Here is an 18,262-nt window from a genome sequence, read left to right on the forward strand (position 1 = left end):
CACAAGATGGCGGCGGGCGGGATGATGCACGCGCAGAGTTCACCACACGGGACTAGGTCCTCCAGTGAGGGGAGGAGACGTTGGAACGCGCCTCATTTGCAGACCCACACAAGATGACGACGGGACGTCTAGCTCGTGCGCGGAACGCGCCGAGGAAGGGGGCATGTGTCGCGCATGCGCAGCGCGCCCCCTATGCGCGTGCGGGAGGCCCCGGGGGGGAACGGGGTGTCGCGGCTGCGAGGCCCACCCAAGATGGCGGTGCGGTTGCGGGGTCAGCGGCTCATGACCTTTGTCCACTTGTTCTGTTTCCTGTGGGCTTTGTTCTCACTCTCTCAGAACGTGGGCCTGCCCCACTCCCTCCGCAGGGAGAGCGAGAACACCTACGGGGGCCGCTGGAAATACCTGACCTTCATCAACCAGGTGCTGCCTGGCCTGAGCGGGATTGGAGGGCGCTAAGCCTATCGTGAAGGGGGAGTAAGAGGGAGGTCTCACCTGGGGGCAGTAGATGTGGGCGAAGGGGGTGCAAGAGGGAGGGGTGGCTTGAAGGTCGCGGCGGGGGCGGGCAAAGAGGGAGGCCTGGCTGGAAGGGGAGTCAGTGTGGACCAAAGGGGGCACAGTAGGGGGGTCTGGCTTGAAGGTTGCAGTGGACAGGTGTGAGTCAAAGGGGTGCAAGAGGGAGGCCTGGCATGTGGGGAGAAGTACATGTGGGACATGGAGGACACAAGAGGGGAAGCGTGGTTTGATGGTTTCAGGGGGCAGGTGTGAGTCAAAACTGGGGAGAAGAACCGGCCTACAGAGGGGACCGGGTCATGTTGTGGGAACCGGACCTATCATCACTTGATCCATGTTTCCATTGTTGTATGAAAAATTAAAATTAAATTAAATTTAATTTTGAAAATTAAATTATCTTATTTAAAAGTAACTGAAAATGTAACAGCAGTAATGACGATGATAATATCCAGCCCTTCCCTTGTGCTTCTCTTTTTCGGAGTACTTTACAAACATGAATTTAAAAAATCAAACAGTATTTTGTGGATATTATCACCTAACTTCTGTAGAAAATTCATGGAATTTTTTTCTCTCTTTTAAAAAAAAAATTTTTAATGGGGAAAAAATAGCAGATGATTAATTCTAAACAACTTAATTTTATAACAAGGAACCAAATAAAATGGCTTGTATAAAATGTGAAATTTTGAGATAGTGGAGGTAGACGATGTTCACATTGATAATTTGGGACTTGATCTTGCAATTCCTGCTGCTCACAGAACTCCCATTGGCAACAGTTTTGCACAGGGACAGTGTGCACATAGAGAGTTAGGATCAGCTGCCTGCACTTTAAAAAGTTTGAAAATCCATTACTAAAATGCACGTTTAGAATTAGTCAGAGGATAAAGTTGCCAAAAGCAAGGAGTAAGTGAAATTTATGGTCCTGAGCCAAAATAAAGTAGGGTAAAACTCCTTTTGAGTCATTGGGAATTTTGGCTGTATTAGAAATACAGAATTTTGTCCTTTATGCTGAACTGGTAAGATGTCATTACAGTAGATAGACTAGAATCACAAACACTTGAGTGTTTTACTTTTTTTTTCAAAGGAAGTTTAAAGCCACTGTAGTGCCAGTAAATGTATACGTGAACAAAAACAAGTATATTGATTGAAGAGTGAGGCAACAGGCTAGGTAAACATGAATAACTTCCAGGACAAACTTATATTCACTTAAATAAAATGTTTTCTTCTTTGGAAAACTAGAGAAGAGTGGTAAAAGGATATATTTGTAACCAAAATAATGTAATAAAACAATTTCTTAATATGTTTTCTTCATTTCTTAATACATTTAGATTCTGCAAACTCTGTTGTTTGGAATATGTGTCATACTTGACTTTGCTTGTGTGTTCATCCCTGCCAAAAAGAACCATGTGTCATCCCGATTGTTGCCTCCAAGAGACTTCCTCTTCTCAGTGCTAGTATTCCCTGTTGGCTTAGTAAGTAGTTCCTACAAACAGGCCCCCTCTCAAATAACTTCGGAAAAGACAGAAGATATTGGCACATCCAGATTAAACTGACACAGCTGAAAGCTGTAATATTTTATATGCCATTTTATTTAGTTTCAGACATAATAACAGATCTAATTTATCCCTGACTTGATTGACTTTTAATGTATACCCGATAGGAAAGGATCATTTTGTCTAATATGTTAACAGCTGCTTTTTGAAACATGTGGACACAAAGCAAGTTGAGTTCACTTAGGGCTTACCTTTCTTCCCGTAAGTAATCATCAAGAATGGGGGTACTCATGAATATTTATGTGAAAATGAGTTTGTGTTATCAGATTCCTAGACTGGGGTCTTGTGCACCTGAGAGAGGTGCTCTGATGTAACTAAATTGGTTCAACTCCCTTAGGTGGACATTCTTAATCCAGTGTAAGAGTACCTTATTTTGATTTAGCTTATGTCAGCGAGGAATGAGCATAAATTAAACCAAGAATAGGCACTCATAAACTGAAATAAGTGTCTACACAAAGGATTTGCACTGATTTAACTGAATTGGTTTCTAAACTGGCTCAGTTAAATCAGTGCAACTTTCTTGTGTGGACAAGGCCTGGGATTGTCTTGAGTTCTGTGAACAATGGAGCTTAAGAAAAAAATTCTTACACTTCAGAAAATATAAAATATGCATATTTTAGGAATTAAGGAAGCATTAGATTATAAAATTGCTGCTGTAGCTCCTGTACATGTCTCACTTTAATTTTTCTACAAACTTTTTTGTTCTTGGTTAATGATTATCAATTATATTGTATTTTTCAAAGGATTGCTTGTGCTCTGAGTTCACTAATAGCAAGTTACTGTTATATTTCCCTCATTCTTTTAGTACATGCTAACCAAAATGAAGTGCAGACCACCCACCCTGTCCTGCATCTACTGACCTCAGTGGTAAAATTCCCATGGACTCCAATGGGAGCAGAATTAATTTCATAAATTCTCCATTACTTATGCAATAACTTATAGTAGTATTTCAATGAAGAATACATTTTCTGAATTTGACAGAAAAAAAAAGATGGTGGTAATCAGTACTAAACTGTCTTAACATTCACCATGTAAACAGAAAAACTTTTAAAAACATCTTCTCTTCAAAGCAACTATTTTGATAAGGATAAACTCTGTCTGAATAGTCCTGTGCACAAAGATTAGTAATACAGTAGACCCTCGCAGTTACGAACACCTTGTGATTGGAGGTTGTTTGTAATTCTGAAATGTTCATAATTTTGAGCAAAACATTATGGCTTTTTCAGAAGTTTACAGCTGAACATTGACTTACTATGAAACTTTACTATGCAGAAGAAAAATACAGCTTTGAAACTTTACTATGCAGAAGAAAAATGCTGCTTTCCCTTTATTTTTTTTAGTAGTTTACGTTTAACACAGTACTAGATGATATTTGTGCTTTTGGGGGCAGCGGGGGAGGGTGTCTCTGCTCCTGCCAGATTGCATACTTCTACTTCCAACTGAGGTGTGTGGTTGACTGCTCAGTTCGTAACTCTTGTGTTCGTAACTCAAGGTTCTGCTGTATTTAGTTTTATTTACATGCAGGTTTTTATCTCAGTTTGTAGCTGTTACTTTTTGGACCCTTTATGCATATGACAGAGAATTGGTTTACCCTAAAGAACTGGATGAGACTACTCCATCCTGGCTTAATCATACTATGGTAAGCAGATAGTATTTCTTTCTTAAGATCTTGGGTTTGATGTTTTTTCACTTTATGGTATTGTCCTCATTATGTATGTATAGTATATGCAGTTTGTTTGAACATAACAATAACTTGCAGACAATTTAGTGTACAGATTTTACTTATCTTCTGGTATTCCGCACTGCATCAAGTGTAGATATCAGGGTCATGGCCTGTAGCCCTACCAGACCATTCTCTAAACTGTAACTCCTACCATCTCTACTGCTGGTGGAGATGCACCAATAGTAACAAGAATGTGAGGGGAAAGACTAGTGTAGACTCAACCCAGGGTTCTCTGTGCTGTAGGGTACAGCTACACTGAAGAAGAAAGAAGAAGAAATAAAAACCCTACAACTCTCCGGGTTTCAGAGCCCAAGCTCCGGCCTGAGCAGAAATGTCTACGTTGCTATTTTAGCCTCGATAGCATGAGCCTAAGTCAGTTAGCCGAGATTCGGAGATTCTCTGCTGTGGAGTTGCAGGGAGGGGGGTTGGTTTCTTGAGTGTAGACACATCCTTAGTTCTTTTTATGAACAGCTAGATGCCTCTTTCACTGAATATCACCTGTCCTGTGCACTGAATTAGGCAGGGTGCGTGGATAAAACAGTATGTAGCATGTAATTATATACTGTATTATAATATTATAATATATACATGGAAGAGGGCTGCACAAGTCTTTTTCATTTTCTGATTTTTGGGTGCTTCACACTGCAGCCAGAACGTTCTTTTAATATGTTTTTGTATGGAGTGTAAATCTAATCATCTATCTAGATATGAGTTTCTTGAATCTTGTAGAACATTCACGGATAAATCTGTAAATTGCACAGTAACTGGTCCTATATATTATGGGCCAGGTTCAAAGCATGTTGAATGTAGTTAGCTAAATTGGTCCTGATCCAAAGCTAACTGTAAGTGAACATAACTCCCACTGAAGTCAGTTTGAGTTCTGAATGAGAAGGACTGCAGGATTTTACATTATTTAGTTATTGACTCTCTAATGTGTCTCATCGGTCCTGAGCCAGTACTATGTCAATGACAGCTTTGCCATTGACTTCAGTGAATATAGGATCAAGTCTATAGTACTCAAAATCAACTATTGGCATTTTATTTCCTGATTAAAAACATCAATTTAATTTGGTTGCATCTCTTGGTGGCCTTTAATTTCTGGGGGCGTGGATGCAGCTGTTACAAAGTAAAGAGACTACATTTGTGAGGGATGGAAGGAATCAGAGAAGCCTACCAAAAACAATACTCCATTGCTCTTCCTGAAGTTTTCACAGTTGATGTTTCTGTCATATCGTTTTCTAGGATATTGTTTGTTCATATTGTATATTTCCAAATCTAATTCTTATATTTGATTTTTATTTTCAGCATACCACTATACTGCCACTACTTCTTGTTGAGCTGGTTACATGTCCACATAAGTATCTTTCTAAATTGAGGGGAATGATAGGACTTAGCATCTTTGGTACTTCATACCTCACATGGTAGGCATTCCTTGTTTCTCAGAAACACATCAGCACCAAGAAGCATATAGAGCAGAATGCATGTGTGTGTTTTGTCATAATATTTATTGCTTTTCTTGACGGAATTACCATAATGTATCTTGGTTGTTACACTCTAGTATAACCATATACAAATACTTTAAAAGAGATAATAAAAATGCATGCTGCAGTCACTTTTTTTTTTTTTAAACTACAATAGTGTGGTCCCACAGGGAACACTCCTGATTCATGACCACCTGGTTCCAAATACTACCTCCATGTGTGCTTTGGAGAGAGCTGCTGCAGAGCACTTCAATGGCAGATGTAGTAGCGAATGTTCATGTGTAGCCTTTATGTGGAGTGCCCCCCTTTGCTGCAGAACATTTATGACCAGTAGATTTGACCCACAGAGAGGTTTAACCTACACCTCTACCCCGATATAACGCAGTCCTCGGAAGCCAAAAAATCTTACTGTCTTACAGGTGAGACCACGTTATATTGGGGTAGGGAGAGGAACCGCTCCCTGCCCCAGCTCACCTCTGCTCTGCCTCTGTCTTCTCCCCTGAGCGCGCTGCTGCCGCTCCACTTCTCCCTCCCTTCTTTCCAGGCTTGCCACGCCAATCAGCTGTTTGGCGCGGGAAGCCTGGAAGGAAGGAGGGGGGAGGGAAGCGGAGCAGCGGCAGTGCGCTCAGGGGAGGAGGGGGAGCGGAGGTGAGCTGGGGCGAGGAGCGGTTCCTCTCGGCCCCACCTCACCCCAGCTCACCTCTGCTCAGCCTCCGCCCCCTCCCAGGCTTGCCGCACCAGCTGATTGGCACAGCAAGCCTGGGAGGGAGGAGAGGCAGAGCTGCAGCACACTTGTGGGAGGAGGCGGAGTGGAGGTGAGCTGGGGCGGGGGGGCTGCAACAAGTACGGGGGGGGCGCAGAGGAACCACTTGTGGTAACACGAATTCGGATGTAACAAGGTAAAGCAGCCCCACTCCCCAGAGCGCTGCTTTACCGTGTTATATCCGAATTCGTGTTATATCAGATCGAGGTGTACTTAATTTATTCAAAGTCAGTGATAATGTTAAAACCTAATAATGACCAATTTGAATAGCAATATGGTGAACTATTTCACTGCTTAGTGTATTAGCAAAACAAATATTTTACATATATATAATGTAAAATATTTATGTTGCATGGTTGGATTCCGTCAAAAGACATTCCACAAAAATAAGTTTCAGGTTTAGAATATACAGACGCTTGAATATTCTGTTTAAGTGTCTGATCCTCCACATAGTATACTAGAAGGGAAACAGATAACTGGGTGCAAGAGGAAGATTTCAAAGGAAAATGAAAGATGTCAGGAAGCTGGAAGGATTTGAATAAAGCAAAGCAGATTAAATTTAAATTCTCTTTATTGATTAAAAGATACAAATATGTTATTAGACACCTTACTGTTTTCATTTGTTTTGAGTAAATTTGCTTTAAGAAAAACCTCTATAGATTTCCCCAAAAATTCTGCAGGCTTAGAGACCAAAGTCTTACAAATTTTCCCTCAAATTCCCTGTAACCCTGCTCAGGATGAATAGTAAACTGTCATAAAATAACTGCTTAAATTTAGTCGCTGACCTTTCAAATGGTTATTCATCTGATACAGGCAAGTTATCAGTCTGTCTTTATTTATTTATTTTATTTCATTTTAAACCTAAAATTAAAAATACCTATCCTGAACATTAATCTCCTTTCACTTAATTATAAATATAGTTACATGACTATGAAACTAGTATCTTACCGTAGCTAGCTGAAACAATAAGAAAATAACCAGAAATCTTGAATCCAAATATTCCCCAACTACACTCAACAGTATGAGCCCTTAATACACCATTTCTTATCCAGAAGCCTGCAGCTTGCCCTGAAGATCAGCACGTTTGAGTTACTTTGGCTTGGGGCGGGGAGTAAATTCCAAAGTTGAAGGCCCCTCAGAGAATGCCCTGCAGGCAGCTCCAATCTGTTGCATAGAGGGGGCTCCTGTTCAAACACCTGTGTTCACTGCAACTGTGGTAATATAGCCTGAGTAATGTAGTCCCCAGGGCATGGCTACACTGGAAACTTCAAAGCACTCCTGCGGGAGCGCTCCCGCAGCAGCACTTTGAAGTGTGAGTGTGGTCGCACACGGCTCCCAGCGCTCGGAGCCTGTTTACACTAGCGCTTTAAAGCGCTCTGACTTGCTGCGCTCAGGGGGATGATTTTTCACACCCCTGAGCCAGCAAGTTAGAGCGCTATAAAATGTAAGTGTAGCCAAGCCCTTAGGCTAGGTCTACACTACGCACCTTACAATGGCACGACTGTGCCACTGCAGCCACAGGGTTGTAAGGTGCGCAGTGTAGCCGCTCTTTGTCACCAGGAGAGCATTTCCCACCAACAAAGTGCTGTCGACAAAGACACTTTTCGTCATTAAAACGTCTGTCGTTCAGGGCGGTGTTTTTTTTTCACATCCCTGAATGACAAAAGTTTTAACGATGAAAATGCGGTGTCGACATACACTAAGGCTATGTCTGCACTGTAGTACCTAAACTGGCTACAGCGGCATTAGCATGGCTAAAAATAGCGGTGTAGATGCAGTGGTGTGAGCTTCAGCACGGGCTGTAGACAAGCACACCACAGACCCTGGGTGCTCACTTGCTTTGTTGAAGGCTGCATTGTCACATCTACACTGCTGTTTTTAGCCATGCTACTTAGATGTGTCTACCTGAGCTGCAGTCACACCTCTGATTGCATTGTGCATGAACCCTTCGATACATAGGTCCAATCCAATTCAGACTTTATAGCTCAAAACTCGCACTTTAAAATCCACCTGGAAACCATTAGATAGCTAATGCACATCCCAGAGTAATGGCATCACATATTAATAAACCACCACATCCTGTACCAGCTTCTAGGTTGATTTAAAATGTAGGATGCACTGCATTAGAAAATCTTCAAATGGAAAAGGCATGGATTACTGAAGCAAGCTCCACATCCAGAAGAAATCATCACAGTACACTGCTACTGTATGAACACAACATTTAGTGATACACCTGAATTGAAATGACTACCTCTGTAAATGTATAGTTAATGTACTGCTGCATGTCCATGTATATAACATGAAAAAAGCTGAGAACTAAAGAATAGCTACAATGTCACATTCATTGGGATCGGTAACATAGGATCAGTGTGTCCCCTATGCACAAAGTACCTGCGTAGATCGCTGGAAACTCTTCTGAATTCCCTTCCCAGTGCAGCTTTTCTGTTATCATTTCCTCATGCGGCACTCCCGTCTCCCTACCTGACCAAACTAAAAGGTGAGTCAGATCCCAAAAACAAGTGGATCCCACAAAATCTGCTTGGATATCAGGGGAATATGTAAAGGGGAGGACTATCTGTGCAGAGCCTTTGTAGTTTTCTTCTCTCGGTGGCTCTTTGCACTCTTGCTAGCGGCCTGGCCTGTGATGGATCCTTGTTGCCAAGGATGCATTTATGGAGGATGTATGGAGAATACTCAATCTGGCTCTTAATTCAGTAGCCAGATCTGGTAAATTCTACAGTAGTTTGGTATGAGTTTGCTTATGGTATTACATTATTTGTATAAGGCCTATACATTGTAGTTTTAAAGTGTTACTTTTGAATTCCATCCATTACCCCGCTCCCCCCTTCCCCATTTTGCAGTTCAGAGTTTTTCATCAAAATACAGATAAGCAAGCAATTCTAACATTTCTGAAGCTCTGTTTATAGCTAAACTCTCCTATTGTGGATCTGTAGTCCTAGTTTCTTCAGCCATGGAACTTGTAATGAGAAGTTTATATTGGCTCTAGGCAGATATCATTCAGCACTAGGAAAGAAAAATACTTGATTTTTTTTCTTCTGTTTACAGCAGTCTCTTATGCTGGCACTTGTAATTGATGTTTTCTGCTTATCATAAACATCCTCATAGTCTGGAAGAAAACAAGAAAAGTCCTAACAGCTAGGGGAATGAATGTTCAGGAAATGCTATTTTGAAAGGCTTTACAATAAAGTTCAAACCCTCTTTATGTTAGTGATTTCTCTTTTATAACCAATGTAAATTTTAGTGCAACTCTGCTTTTCATCTTATTCAGTTTACAAATTCTCCCACTTAACACACTCTTGTTTGATAAGCTTCTCTTTATTTAGTTTCAGACTTCTCACTGGAAGAGTGATGTAGCAATGCATAACTATCTGGTGACATCAGTCCCAAGTGTTGATACCAGATGCTGCTAACTGGATGCAGAAAAATGAATCTGCCATCCTCTATTTCAAGTGACCATTCCATTTTATGCAATATTTGACCTGTAAGCCAAAAGACCTAGTTGGGCTGACACTTATTTACTCTGTGACTTTGGGCAAGTCACTTCATTGTCTCCTTCAACAAATGGGGGTATTAATATCTTCCTCACGCAAAGACTGCTGTGAGGATTAATTAGAAATATTAAAACAGTTATTTGAAACTGTGCAGTGCTTCATAAGTAATTATTATTTGTCCCTTCCAAAGAGTGCTGTCTTTTATCATACCTCTCTGCCTTCCACAGAAACCAGAGGGGGCATGAGATTCTCAGATTTATTGCTAGTGTTCTGCAGAGTAACAGATGTAGTTTTGATTCCCAAGACTTTGTTGCTTGGGCCAACAGGCATTGTGAGCCCTGAGGGCCAGATTTGTAAAGATATTTAGGCACCTAACTCCCAATGAAATCAATGAGAGTTAGGCATCTAAACATCTTTAAAAATCTGGACCATCTCCCTGGGGCATGGAATCCTTCAGATTGTCCAACAGTGACTTCTCTGACCAATTATGAGGTAACATTGATTGGGAATGAAGGTTGGTTAGTCCTCAGATGGAAGACTGGCAGCTACTACATGGGGCCTCAAGAGTGGGAGTGAGGAAAATATGGGTGATTGTGTGCTCAGCAGGGGGTATGGAGGACTTATTAAAAAAAATCTTAGCAAATCTTTAGTTATACATTTTCCAATTGTAGAACAACATAAAATATTTAAACAACAATTACAATAAAATGTTCCTAGGGTTGAGGCAGTTCTGTACCTGCTATAATGTCTGTGCCAACTCTAACTCAGAATTCTGTGGTTGTGTGGGTTTGTGTTGCATCTTTAGGGTCACATTTTCAAAGGACATCTAGTCCATACCCATGCAAAACTTGTTCATGGAAAAACGACATTGCTTAATTACCAATCATAAGAGGTAGATAGGCTTTCAGTGATGACAGTTTTCATTCAGAAATGCTTTATTTGCTCATACACATAGAATTTGGCTTTGTGTGCACAAAGTTGCATGTGTAATTCACCATTCAGTTATGTGTTACTTATCCTTCTAGTGGACAGAGGTTTATGAATCTTCTACTGCTTACACCAGTGGTTCCCAAACTTGTTCCGCCGCTTGTGCAGGGAAAGCCCCGAAGGGCCGGGCCGGTTTGTTTACCCGCCGTGTCCGCAGGTTTGGCCGATCGCGGCTCCCAGTGTCCATGGTTCGCTGCTCCAGACCAATGGGAGCTGCTGGAAGTGGCGACCAGTACGTCCCTTGGCCCGCACCGCTTCCTGCAGCCCCCATTGGCCTGGAGCAGCGAACTGCGGCCACTGGGAGCCGTGATCAGCCGAACCTGCGGACGCGGCAGGTAAACAAACTGGCCCGGCCCACCTGGGGCTTTCCCCGCAAAAGCAGCGGAACAAGTTTGGGAACCACTGGCTTACACCTAGAGAACAGTCATTTAACTCAAGTGACCAAGGCTTGTGTTTTTAGTCACAGGTTCAATCCCATTGTTGGCACAAGTGAGGTTAGCTGCACATATCCAATGTTAAAGATCCTCTATACATTTGACACACATGGATACATTTTCAGAAGAGCTCATGATCAGCCTCCTGTTCTGCAGACTAATTTTTAAACCTTATAATGTGAATTCAAATGTGCATATTTGTACTCACAGGCACTTGGTTAGAGGTTCAGGTACTCTGATTTGTGCTGACAATTCAGTTGTGAATACAGAAGTGTTTGTCCAATCTTTGTGGGCTTCTCCTGCACTAGATTTTGAATGTTTGGCCTTCAATATTGTTTTATTTTAATGTTCTGTGTTTAAATGATAGTTGGAATGCACACACACTTAAAAAAACATCTGATAGTAACACAGGTTGGCACAATGAAGAATTCTATACTGATTCTTTTTGTGTGTACATATGATATATACTGTAACTTGTTTGGCAAATCTGCATAGTTTCGTGACTTTAAGCAGTGGCTGAAAAATGCTTTGCAAACCTCTGTTCAAAGGTGCTAGAGAATTTTAAACCATTATTACGTGTAATTGTTTTAATGATAGTCATGATACTACATTTTACTCTTAGAGCCTTTCATCAATAATCTCAGATTACTTTATAAATATTAATTCATCCTCACTACACTCCATTAAACCCCCTTACATTGCTGTTACTGCAGGGAAAAGTTTAAATCAAAACAAAGCTATTTTAATTTTAACTGAAAAATTTAAGTATTTATGAACATTATGGAAAAAAATTGCTTGAAAATTTAACTAATTTACCAAACATTCCTTTTAAATTCCTTTTAAATGCAAAATTAAAATTGACAGAATTGAGATTTTCATATGTCTTGAGAGAGCCAATTTATAATCTTAAAGCAAATTAAAATGTAGATATGTCTAGTTCTGTTCCTTAATACTGTTTGTCTTTCATTGCTTTAGGGTACTATGGGTAAATTATGCATCAGGGATTTGGGCATACCCAATTTTAGAAGTACTAGGCATACCTGGAAAGGCGGTACTTTTTACCATTTCCTACCTTGTAATGGTAGGATTCTACTTACTTGGAGAGCATCTAACACAGATATTATGGGGTAAGCAATGCACAGAATTTTCATTGTCATGGGATTTTAATTGGGATAAGGACAGTAAATGTGTGTTAGCAGAGAAATCTTCTGTCTAAACCTTTCCCTCACCACATTGGTCAGCACAGAGCTTTCTCATCTCTTTCCATAGAACATAAATTTCTTGAATGAATGTATCTAATAAGGAACTTTTATAAGTAAATATCTGCTGTTTCAGTGGAGTTTTCATCTCTGGAAATCTAGGATGAAATTTTGCTTGAGCCATTAGACAACTTGAAACAATTCTTCAGGAATAGAAATCTATGCTTAGGAGAATCCCGCAACTGGAAATGCAGGCCAGGATTGAAATGTCCACACTACTTAATTTTAATTTTGTTCCTTTCTTGCAGGTGACTTTCGAAAATGTAAGAAGTAAGCATAGAGAGGAAGCTGAAAATAGGTCACACAAAGTGCGAGTTTCGTTTATGAACATACTGCATTTTTAAATCGAGATGCCAACATGCACTGTTTTGAAATATGCTCAGTCATCTTTCAAATATATTCAAAGCAATAAAAATATTTCTATACCGATAAGCAGTCAAGCAATCTATAAAGAAAAAACTAATTTGTAGTCAAGATTTTAATGCTTCTAACAAACTCCCACTCCAGTTATATAGAAAAAATGGTTTACATATATATTCCTGCCTGTATCTGTGTGTGTACACATGCACATACCTATTCAGGCCACGAGAATGCTTTGCATTTTTTACCCGAGGATATGGTTCTGGCTAACCTTAGGGTTTTAATGCTCAAAGAAGTTAAAATTTTCTCCCAGGGTTTGTTCAAGAACCATATTAGACTCTAAATGTCACTACATTATGTCCAACATTTGTAAGAACAGTCCTGTGTTAAATAGTATTACAGGGGACTTAAACGTCAGCTGTATCATTAATCTGTCACTTTAATCATTAATCTTGATTTCAAGACCAACAAGCTATTACCTTATGAACCCTTTTAAATAATTACCACTTATTTCAGTCTAAAAATAGAAATAACTATCCAGATGCTTACAAAATATTAAGTCATAATAACATCCTACTAAATACATGAGGCATAATTAATCATCAAGCCTTCTTTGGATGGATTAAATACATTAACAACCTTTCTATTGCATTTATAGCCAAACCAGATTTAGGATTTTGAATCTACAGGAGAATATTTAATTGTTGTAAATCTTTTTGCCTCTTAATGGGTGACTAATATTGTGGTACATTTCAACTTGGACCCCTGTTGTTGGAAATGTAAAATATTTATAAACTAATTCCCTAAAGATCAATCCTGAATTGTTCTTTCTCTTTTCTTGAGTGCCTTTTGCACTCTAAGGCCTTATCTACACTACAGGGGAAATTAGATATAAGCTACACAATTTGAGTTATGTGAATAGCATAACTCAAATCGACGTAGCTTAGACCTGCTTATGCGGGCTCCATGTCTAGTTGGCAGCCCATATCAAGTGGAGTGCCCCAAGGGTCGGTCCTCGGGCTGGTTTTGTTCAATATCTTCATAAATGATCTGGATAATGCTGTGGATTGCACCCTCAGCAAGTTTGCAGATGACACTAAACTGGGAGGAGAGGTAGATACGCTGGAGGGTAGGGATAGGATACAGAGGGACCTAGACAAATTAGAGGATTGGGCCAAAAGAAATCTGATGAGGTTCAACAAGGGCAAGTGCAGAGTCCTGCACTTAGGACCGAAGAATCCCATGCACCGCTACAGACTAGGGACCGAATGGCTAGGCAGCAGTTCTGCAGAAAAGGACCGAGGGGTTACAGTGGACGAGAAGCTGGATATGAGTCAACAGTGTGCCGTTGTTGCTAAGAAGGCCAGTGGCATTTTGGGATGTATATGTAGGGGCAGCAGATCAAGGGATGTGATCGTTCCCCTCTATTTGACATTGGTGAGGCCTCATCTGGAGTACTGTGTCCAGTTTTGGGCCCCACACTACAAGAAGGATGTGGAGAAATTGGAGAGAGTCCAGCGAAGGGCAAAAAAATGATTAGGGGACTGGAACACATGACTTACGAGGAGAGGCTGAGAGAACTGGGATTGTTTAGTCTGTGCAAGGGGATTTGATAGCTGCTTTCAACTACCTGAAAGGGGGTTCCAAAGAGGATGGATCTAGACTGTTCTCAGTGGTAGCAGATGACAGAACAAGGAGTAATGGTCTCAAATTGCAGTGGGGGACGTTTAGTTTGGATATTAGGAAAAACTTTTTCACTAGGAGGGTGGTGAAACACTGGAATGCGTTACCTAGGGAGTTGGTGGAATCTCCGTCCTTAGAAGTTTTTAAGGTCAGGCTTGACAAAGCCCTGGCTGGGATGATTTAGTTGGAGATTGGCCCTGCTTTGAGCAGGGGGTTGGACTAGATGACCTCCTGAGGTCCCTTCCAACCCTGATATTCTGTGATTCAGCTATAAATCTCCTGGCTATCTGATGCTCAGTGTTTTTAATAACTTTGTTGCTAATAATTTAAGGGTAATATAAACTCAGACTTAATCTGTTTTAATTGTGTTTTGTCTGAAATTGTGTAAATAGAGAAAATTCTAAATAGTTGTGATTATGGTTTTCAATGTTTGTGTATAATGGTTGTACATTTTACCCCTTAAGTATGATAAAATAAATTTGTAAAACAGCCCTCAGTAGACACTTTGTAAGGATAGCAATGTTCCACAAAATTAAAAACCAAAAATTGAGTTTTATCTGTGTCATAATAAGGTATCAAAACTTTTAAATAGTCCCTCTTATTTTGTGGAGTAAGCATTTTGTTAATGTGGCATAAAATAGTAGATAACAAATGAGGTACAACACTAAGTCCAGTATAGGTAGGCTTGATCTGTGGCTCTGGCTGGTCTTTACTGGGTACAGGACCCAGAGAGGAGCAGAGAACAAAGACTGCTTTATGCTTTGCCCTCCACCTTATCTTGAGTTTAGCTGAGGGCCAGCACAAGTTATTTTAGCCTCAAAGCAGTTCTAATTTGCACAAGATGGTAATAGTCCCCTGGGTCTATTACAAATAGGAACTGACAGAGCACAAAGGCATTTTATCCATCCTTATGTCAGGGCAATGCAGAAGGAATCCTCAGTTGACAGCTTCATGGCCCCTCTGCAGGATCTGGTCTTTAAACAGAAAGGAGAAACTCTTGACTCTCTTTGCAGGTTTAGGATGGTGAACTATGTCATGAGAATGACTGGGGTAAGTAAAGTCAGGTTTCAAGCCTGCATCAGAGGTGTGGACATGGAGACATCCAGCTGATGGATGAGGGAGTGTGTTTTGGGGGCCATATATATTGGGTAAGACCATATGCAGGATGGACCAAGACAGGCAGCCACTCATGAACTTGTGATCAGACATTTCTATGTAATTCTCCAAGGACGCATATTGATTAATGGAACTTCCCATTACATTTTTATAATAAATAGTAGAATGATTAGATTCAGAATTTTCAAGGATCAAAGTTTGGGAGTATTATGATTGTTTATTGCATAACTAAAGGACAACACAGCCACTCAAACAAGTTAAGGTAGGCAATTGTGTAATTACTATGATTGTTCAAGGACACATGTAAATACATGTGATTAGCATATGTCTTCACAGTTATGCAATTCATATTCCCATTTGTTGTAATTGTGAGCATGAATTGTTGGACAGCTCGCTTAAATTGTCATAACCTGGAAGATTTTAAAAATACATTGGAAGTGTGAGATATTGCATTGCTGGGGGGTAGTTCACTCACTTCACATGCAGTAGGATTCTATGCAACCAGTTGTGCAACTGGTTGAAATAGCTGGTTACAGCTGTGCCTCATTTAAAGCACAAACAGGCTGGGAATCATAAAGAGAACTGTTTAGTACCGCCATAGTCAAAATTCTCAGAACAATATAAATTAGGCTTATTTCCATTATTGTTAAATATCTGTCGGAAGGAAGAGTGCCAATGGTGTGCGTCATACAATATGTACATTTTGTTACAAATTCTGAGTCATTTTTAAATTGAAATTATGCATGATTCATGAGCTGAAAACCATTTAAGACAGTTGTGTATTGCCTACTTCTGACATTCTGGTTATCTGCAAAATGTAAAAAAATATGATTGCACCTGTATAACATGGCATCTCATTTCATCATGGGTGGTTTAAATATGTTAAAGCAGAAGAGGACTCTGCAGACTGCATGTAAAAGAGCTAGGGGCATACAACACTCTTGTGAAGGGGGTCAGAGATGGCCAAAAGATCCTTTGACTTTTGGGATGCTGTAGGATTCTAGGATGGGAAGAGATCTGATTAAAAAATAATTATTTGCACTCATATTGCACTTCCCAGACAAAGGTTTCAGCATACTGCACACATCAATTAATATAGCCTCACAATACCTCTGTGAGGAAAGCATTCTGCCCATTTTACAAGTAAGGAAATGACACTCCAGAGAGGTTGTGTGTTTTGGGAAACCCACTCAAGAGGTCTGTGACAGAGCTGAGAACAGAAACCATGTCTCCTGATCCTGTGGCTTAGTCACCAGATCATTCTACCTAATCAAGACTGCAAGCTCTAATTTAAACTATTTGCTCTTTGAGGCAGTCCTAAAGCTTTAACAATCAGCTTGAGACTGGATGATGAAAGGAAGAGTGTATTAGTATACATAAGTCACATGACATTGTGATTTCTACCACAGTGAGACATGGGCTGTGAGGTGACTAACATCCATTATGATTTCCCCCCCTGATTTTATGCAGTTTGTGGCCAGTGGAGCTGTGCAGTTCACAGAACCATTACTTGTGCCCGTCAGTTCTGCAGTTCACCCACAATGCTCCCTACATGACACTGCAAAATGGAGCATTCTGCAGTGCATGGGTCTATATGGCCTCTCTCCATGTCCCTTCTACATTTTGGCTTTGCGGTGTTAACAGAATCATGGCAATTCCATTGCATTTTGGCCATTTTGCTGCTAGAAGAGGGAAGGGGACAGGATTTCATCCAGTATAAGCACGCGAAGTAAAGGCTTCTGATTGCATAATAGCTCTGACCTGCCAATCCACTTATTTGCAAGTCCTGACTCTTCTCTGAGCAGAGACTGACAGTCATATTACTTTTTTTGTGGTTTGGTGATGTGCATAAAAGGGATCTAAAAAACGAGACCACCGTCCTTTTCATTTGTGTCTTAAGGCAGCATTCAAGATCAGGTCTTCAGGGGTGGAAAGTGAGAAGAACACGAATAACCTCTGCTGCTTAAACTTTTTTCCATACCTAAATATTTGTTTTATTTAGCATTATAACAGTAAAGAAAAAACCTGTGGGACAAATTCTACCTTTGCTTACGTCCATGCAATATCATTGACTACTCTGGGAGTCCTAGGGTGTAAGTGAGAAGGGTGTAGAATTTTGTCTGTGTCTTGAAAACTACAGTTCTAGAGAAAAATGTGTGTGGGGTGGGGGAACAAGACCTTTTACTAAAAAAAACCCATCAGGATATTGCAGCACTGGCATCTGAAAGCAACTTGCGAGGAAAAATGTTGCAGTTTTTTGTGTTTGTTGATCAATGAACTATGATTATTCCACTGCAGAAATATTGGTGACAAATACCCTGTTAGTAGAACCAGCTTTTGCTCTTCGTTAGCTAGGTAGAGTTCTGGTCACTTGAAAAAATTACTTTCCACTGTGTTCTAGCAGTGTATGCAGATGAGTATGTTAAACCCTGCCAATAATTATTTAATTCTAGGAAAAAACAGGAGTTTATACAGTTCAAGTAACAGCTGCATTTTGTGATTAAACACATCCAGTGGGGTCCATAGGAGCTTTTAGTGCAGCTGATGGAAGACCACTGACAATGCTAAATTAGAGAGTAGTTACTCCCTTTCGCACCCAACGTTTGTTTGTGAGCTGAAATGAGGCATTGCTACAAAGTCACTTATTTTTTCAGTAGTTAAATGCTTATCAGATAAACTAAGCCATTAAAACCGTATTATCCAAAATGAACTCTCTGTTGATCTGGAGTATACTTGATCTGAAGTATTCATGATGTGCCCGTTGTATTAGTTCCAAGAAAATAAATTTGCATTCACAATTATTTGTAGGCCCAAATAATAGAATTTTGACATTTCACTGTTAGTTCTCTTGGTGCAAACAATATTTGCATATGAAAATAGATCA

General features: G+C 40.3%; 1 protein-coding gene across 1 annotated transcript; it reads left to right on the forward strand.

Annotated features, from left to right (window-relative positions):
* The first annotated feature begins 206 nt into the window (after positions 1-206).
* On the forward strand, positions 207-12,578 carry LOC141997406 (androgen-induced gene 1 protein-like). Its single transcript, XM_074969766.1, has 6 exons — positions 207-420; positions 1,836-1,979; positions 3,598-3,699; positions 5,089-5,204; positions 11,936-12,087; positions 12,468-12,578. Exons 1-6 carry the CDS (start codon positions 253-255, stop codon positions 12,491-12,493), a joined length of 708 nt encoding a protein of 235 aa, XP_074825867.1. The 5' UTR covers positions 207-252; the 3' UTR covers positions 12,494-12,578.
* The last annotated feature ends 5,684 nt before the right edge of the window (positions 12,579-18,262 follow it).

Source organism: Natator depressus, chromosome 13, assembly GCF_965152275.1.
Source record: "Natator depressus isolate rNatDep1 chromosome 13, rNatDep2.hap1, whole genome shotgun sequence".
NCBI lineage: Eukaryota > Metazoa > Chordata > Testudines > Cheloniidae > Natator > Natator depressus.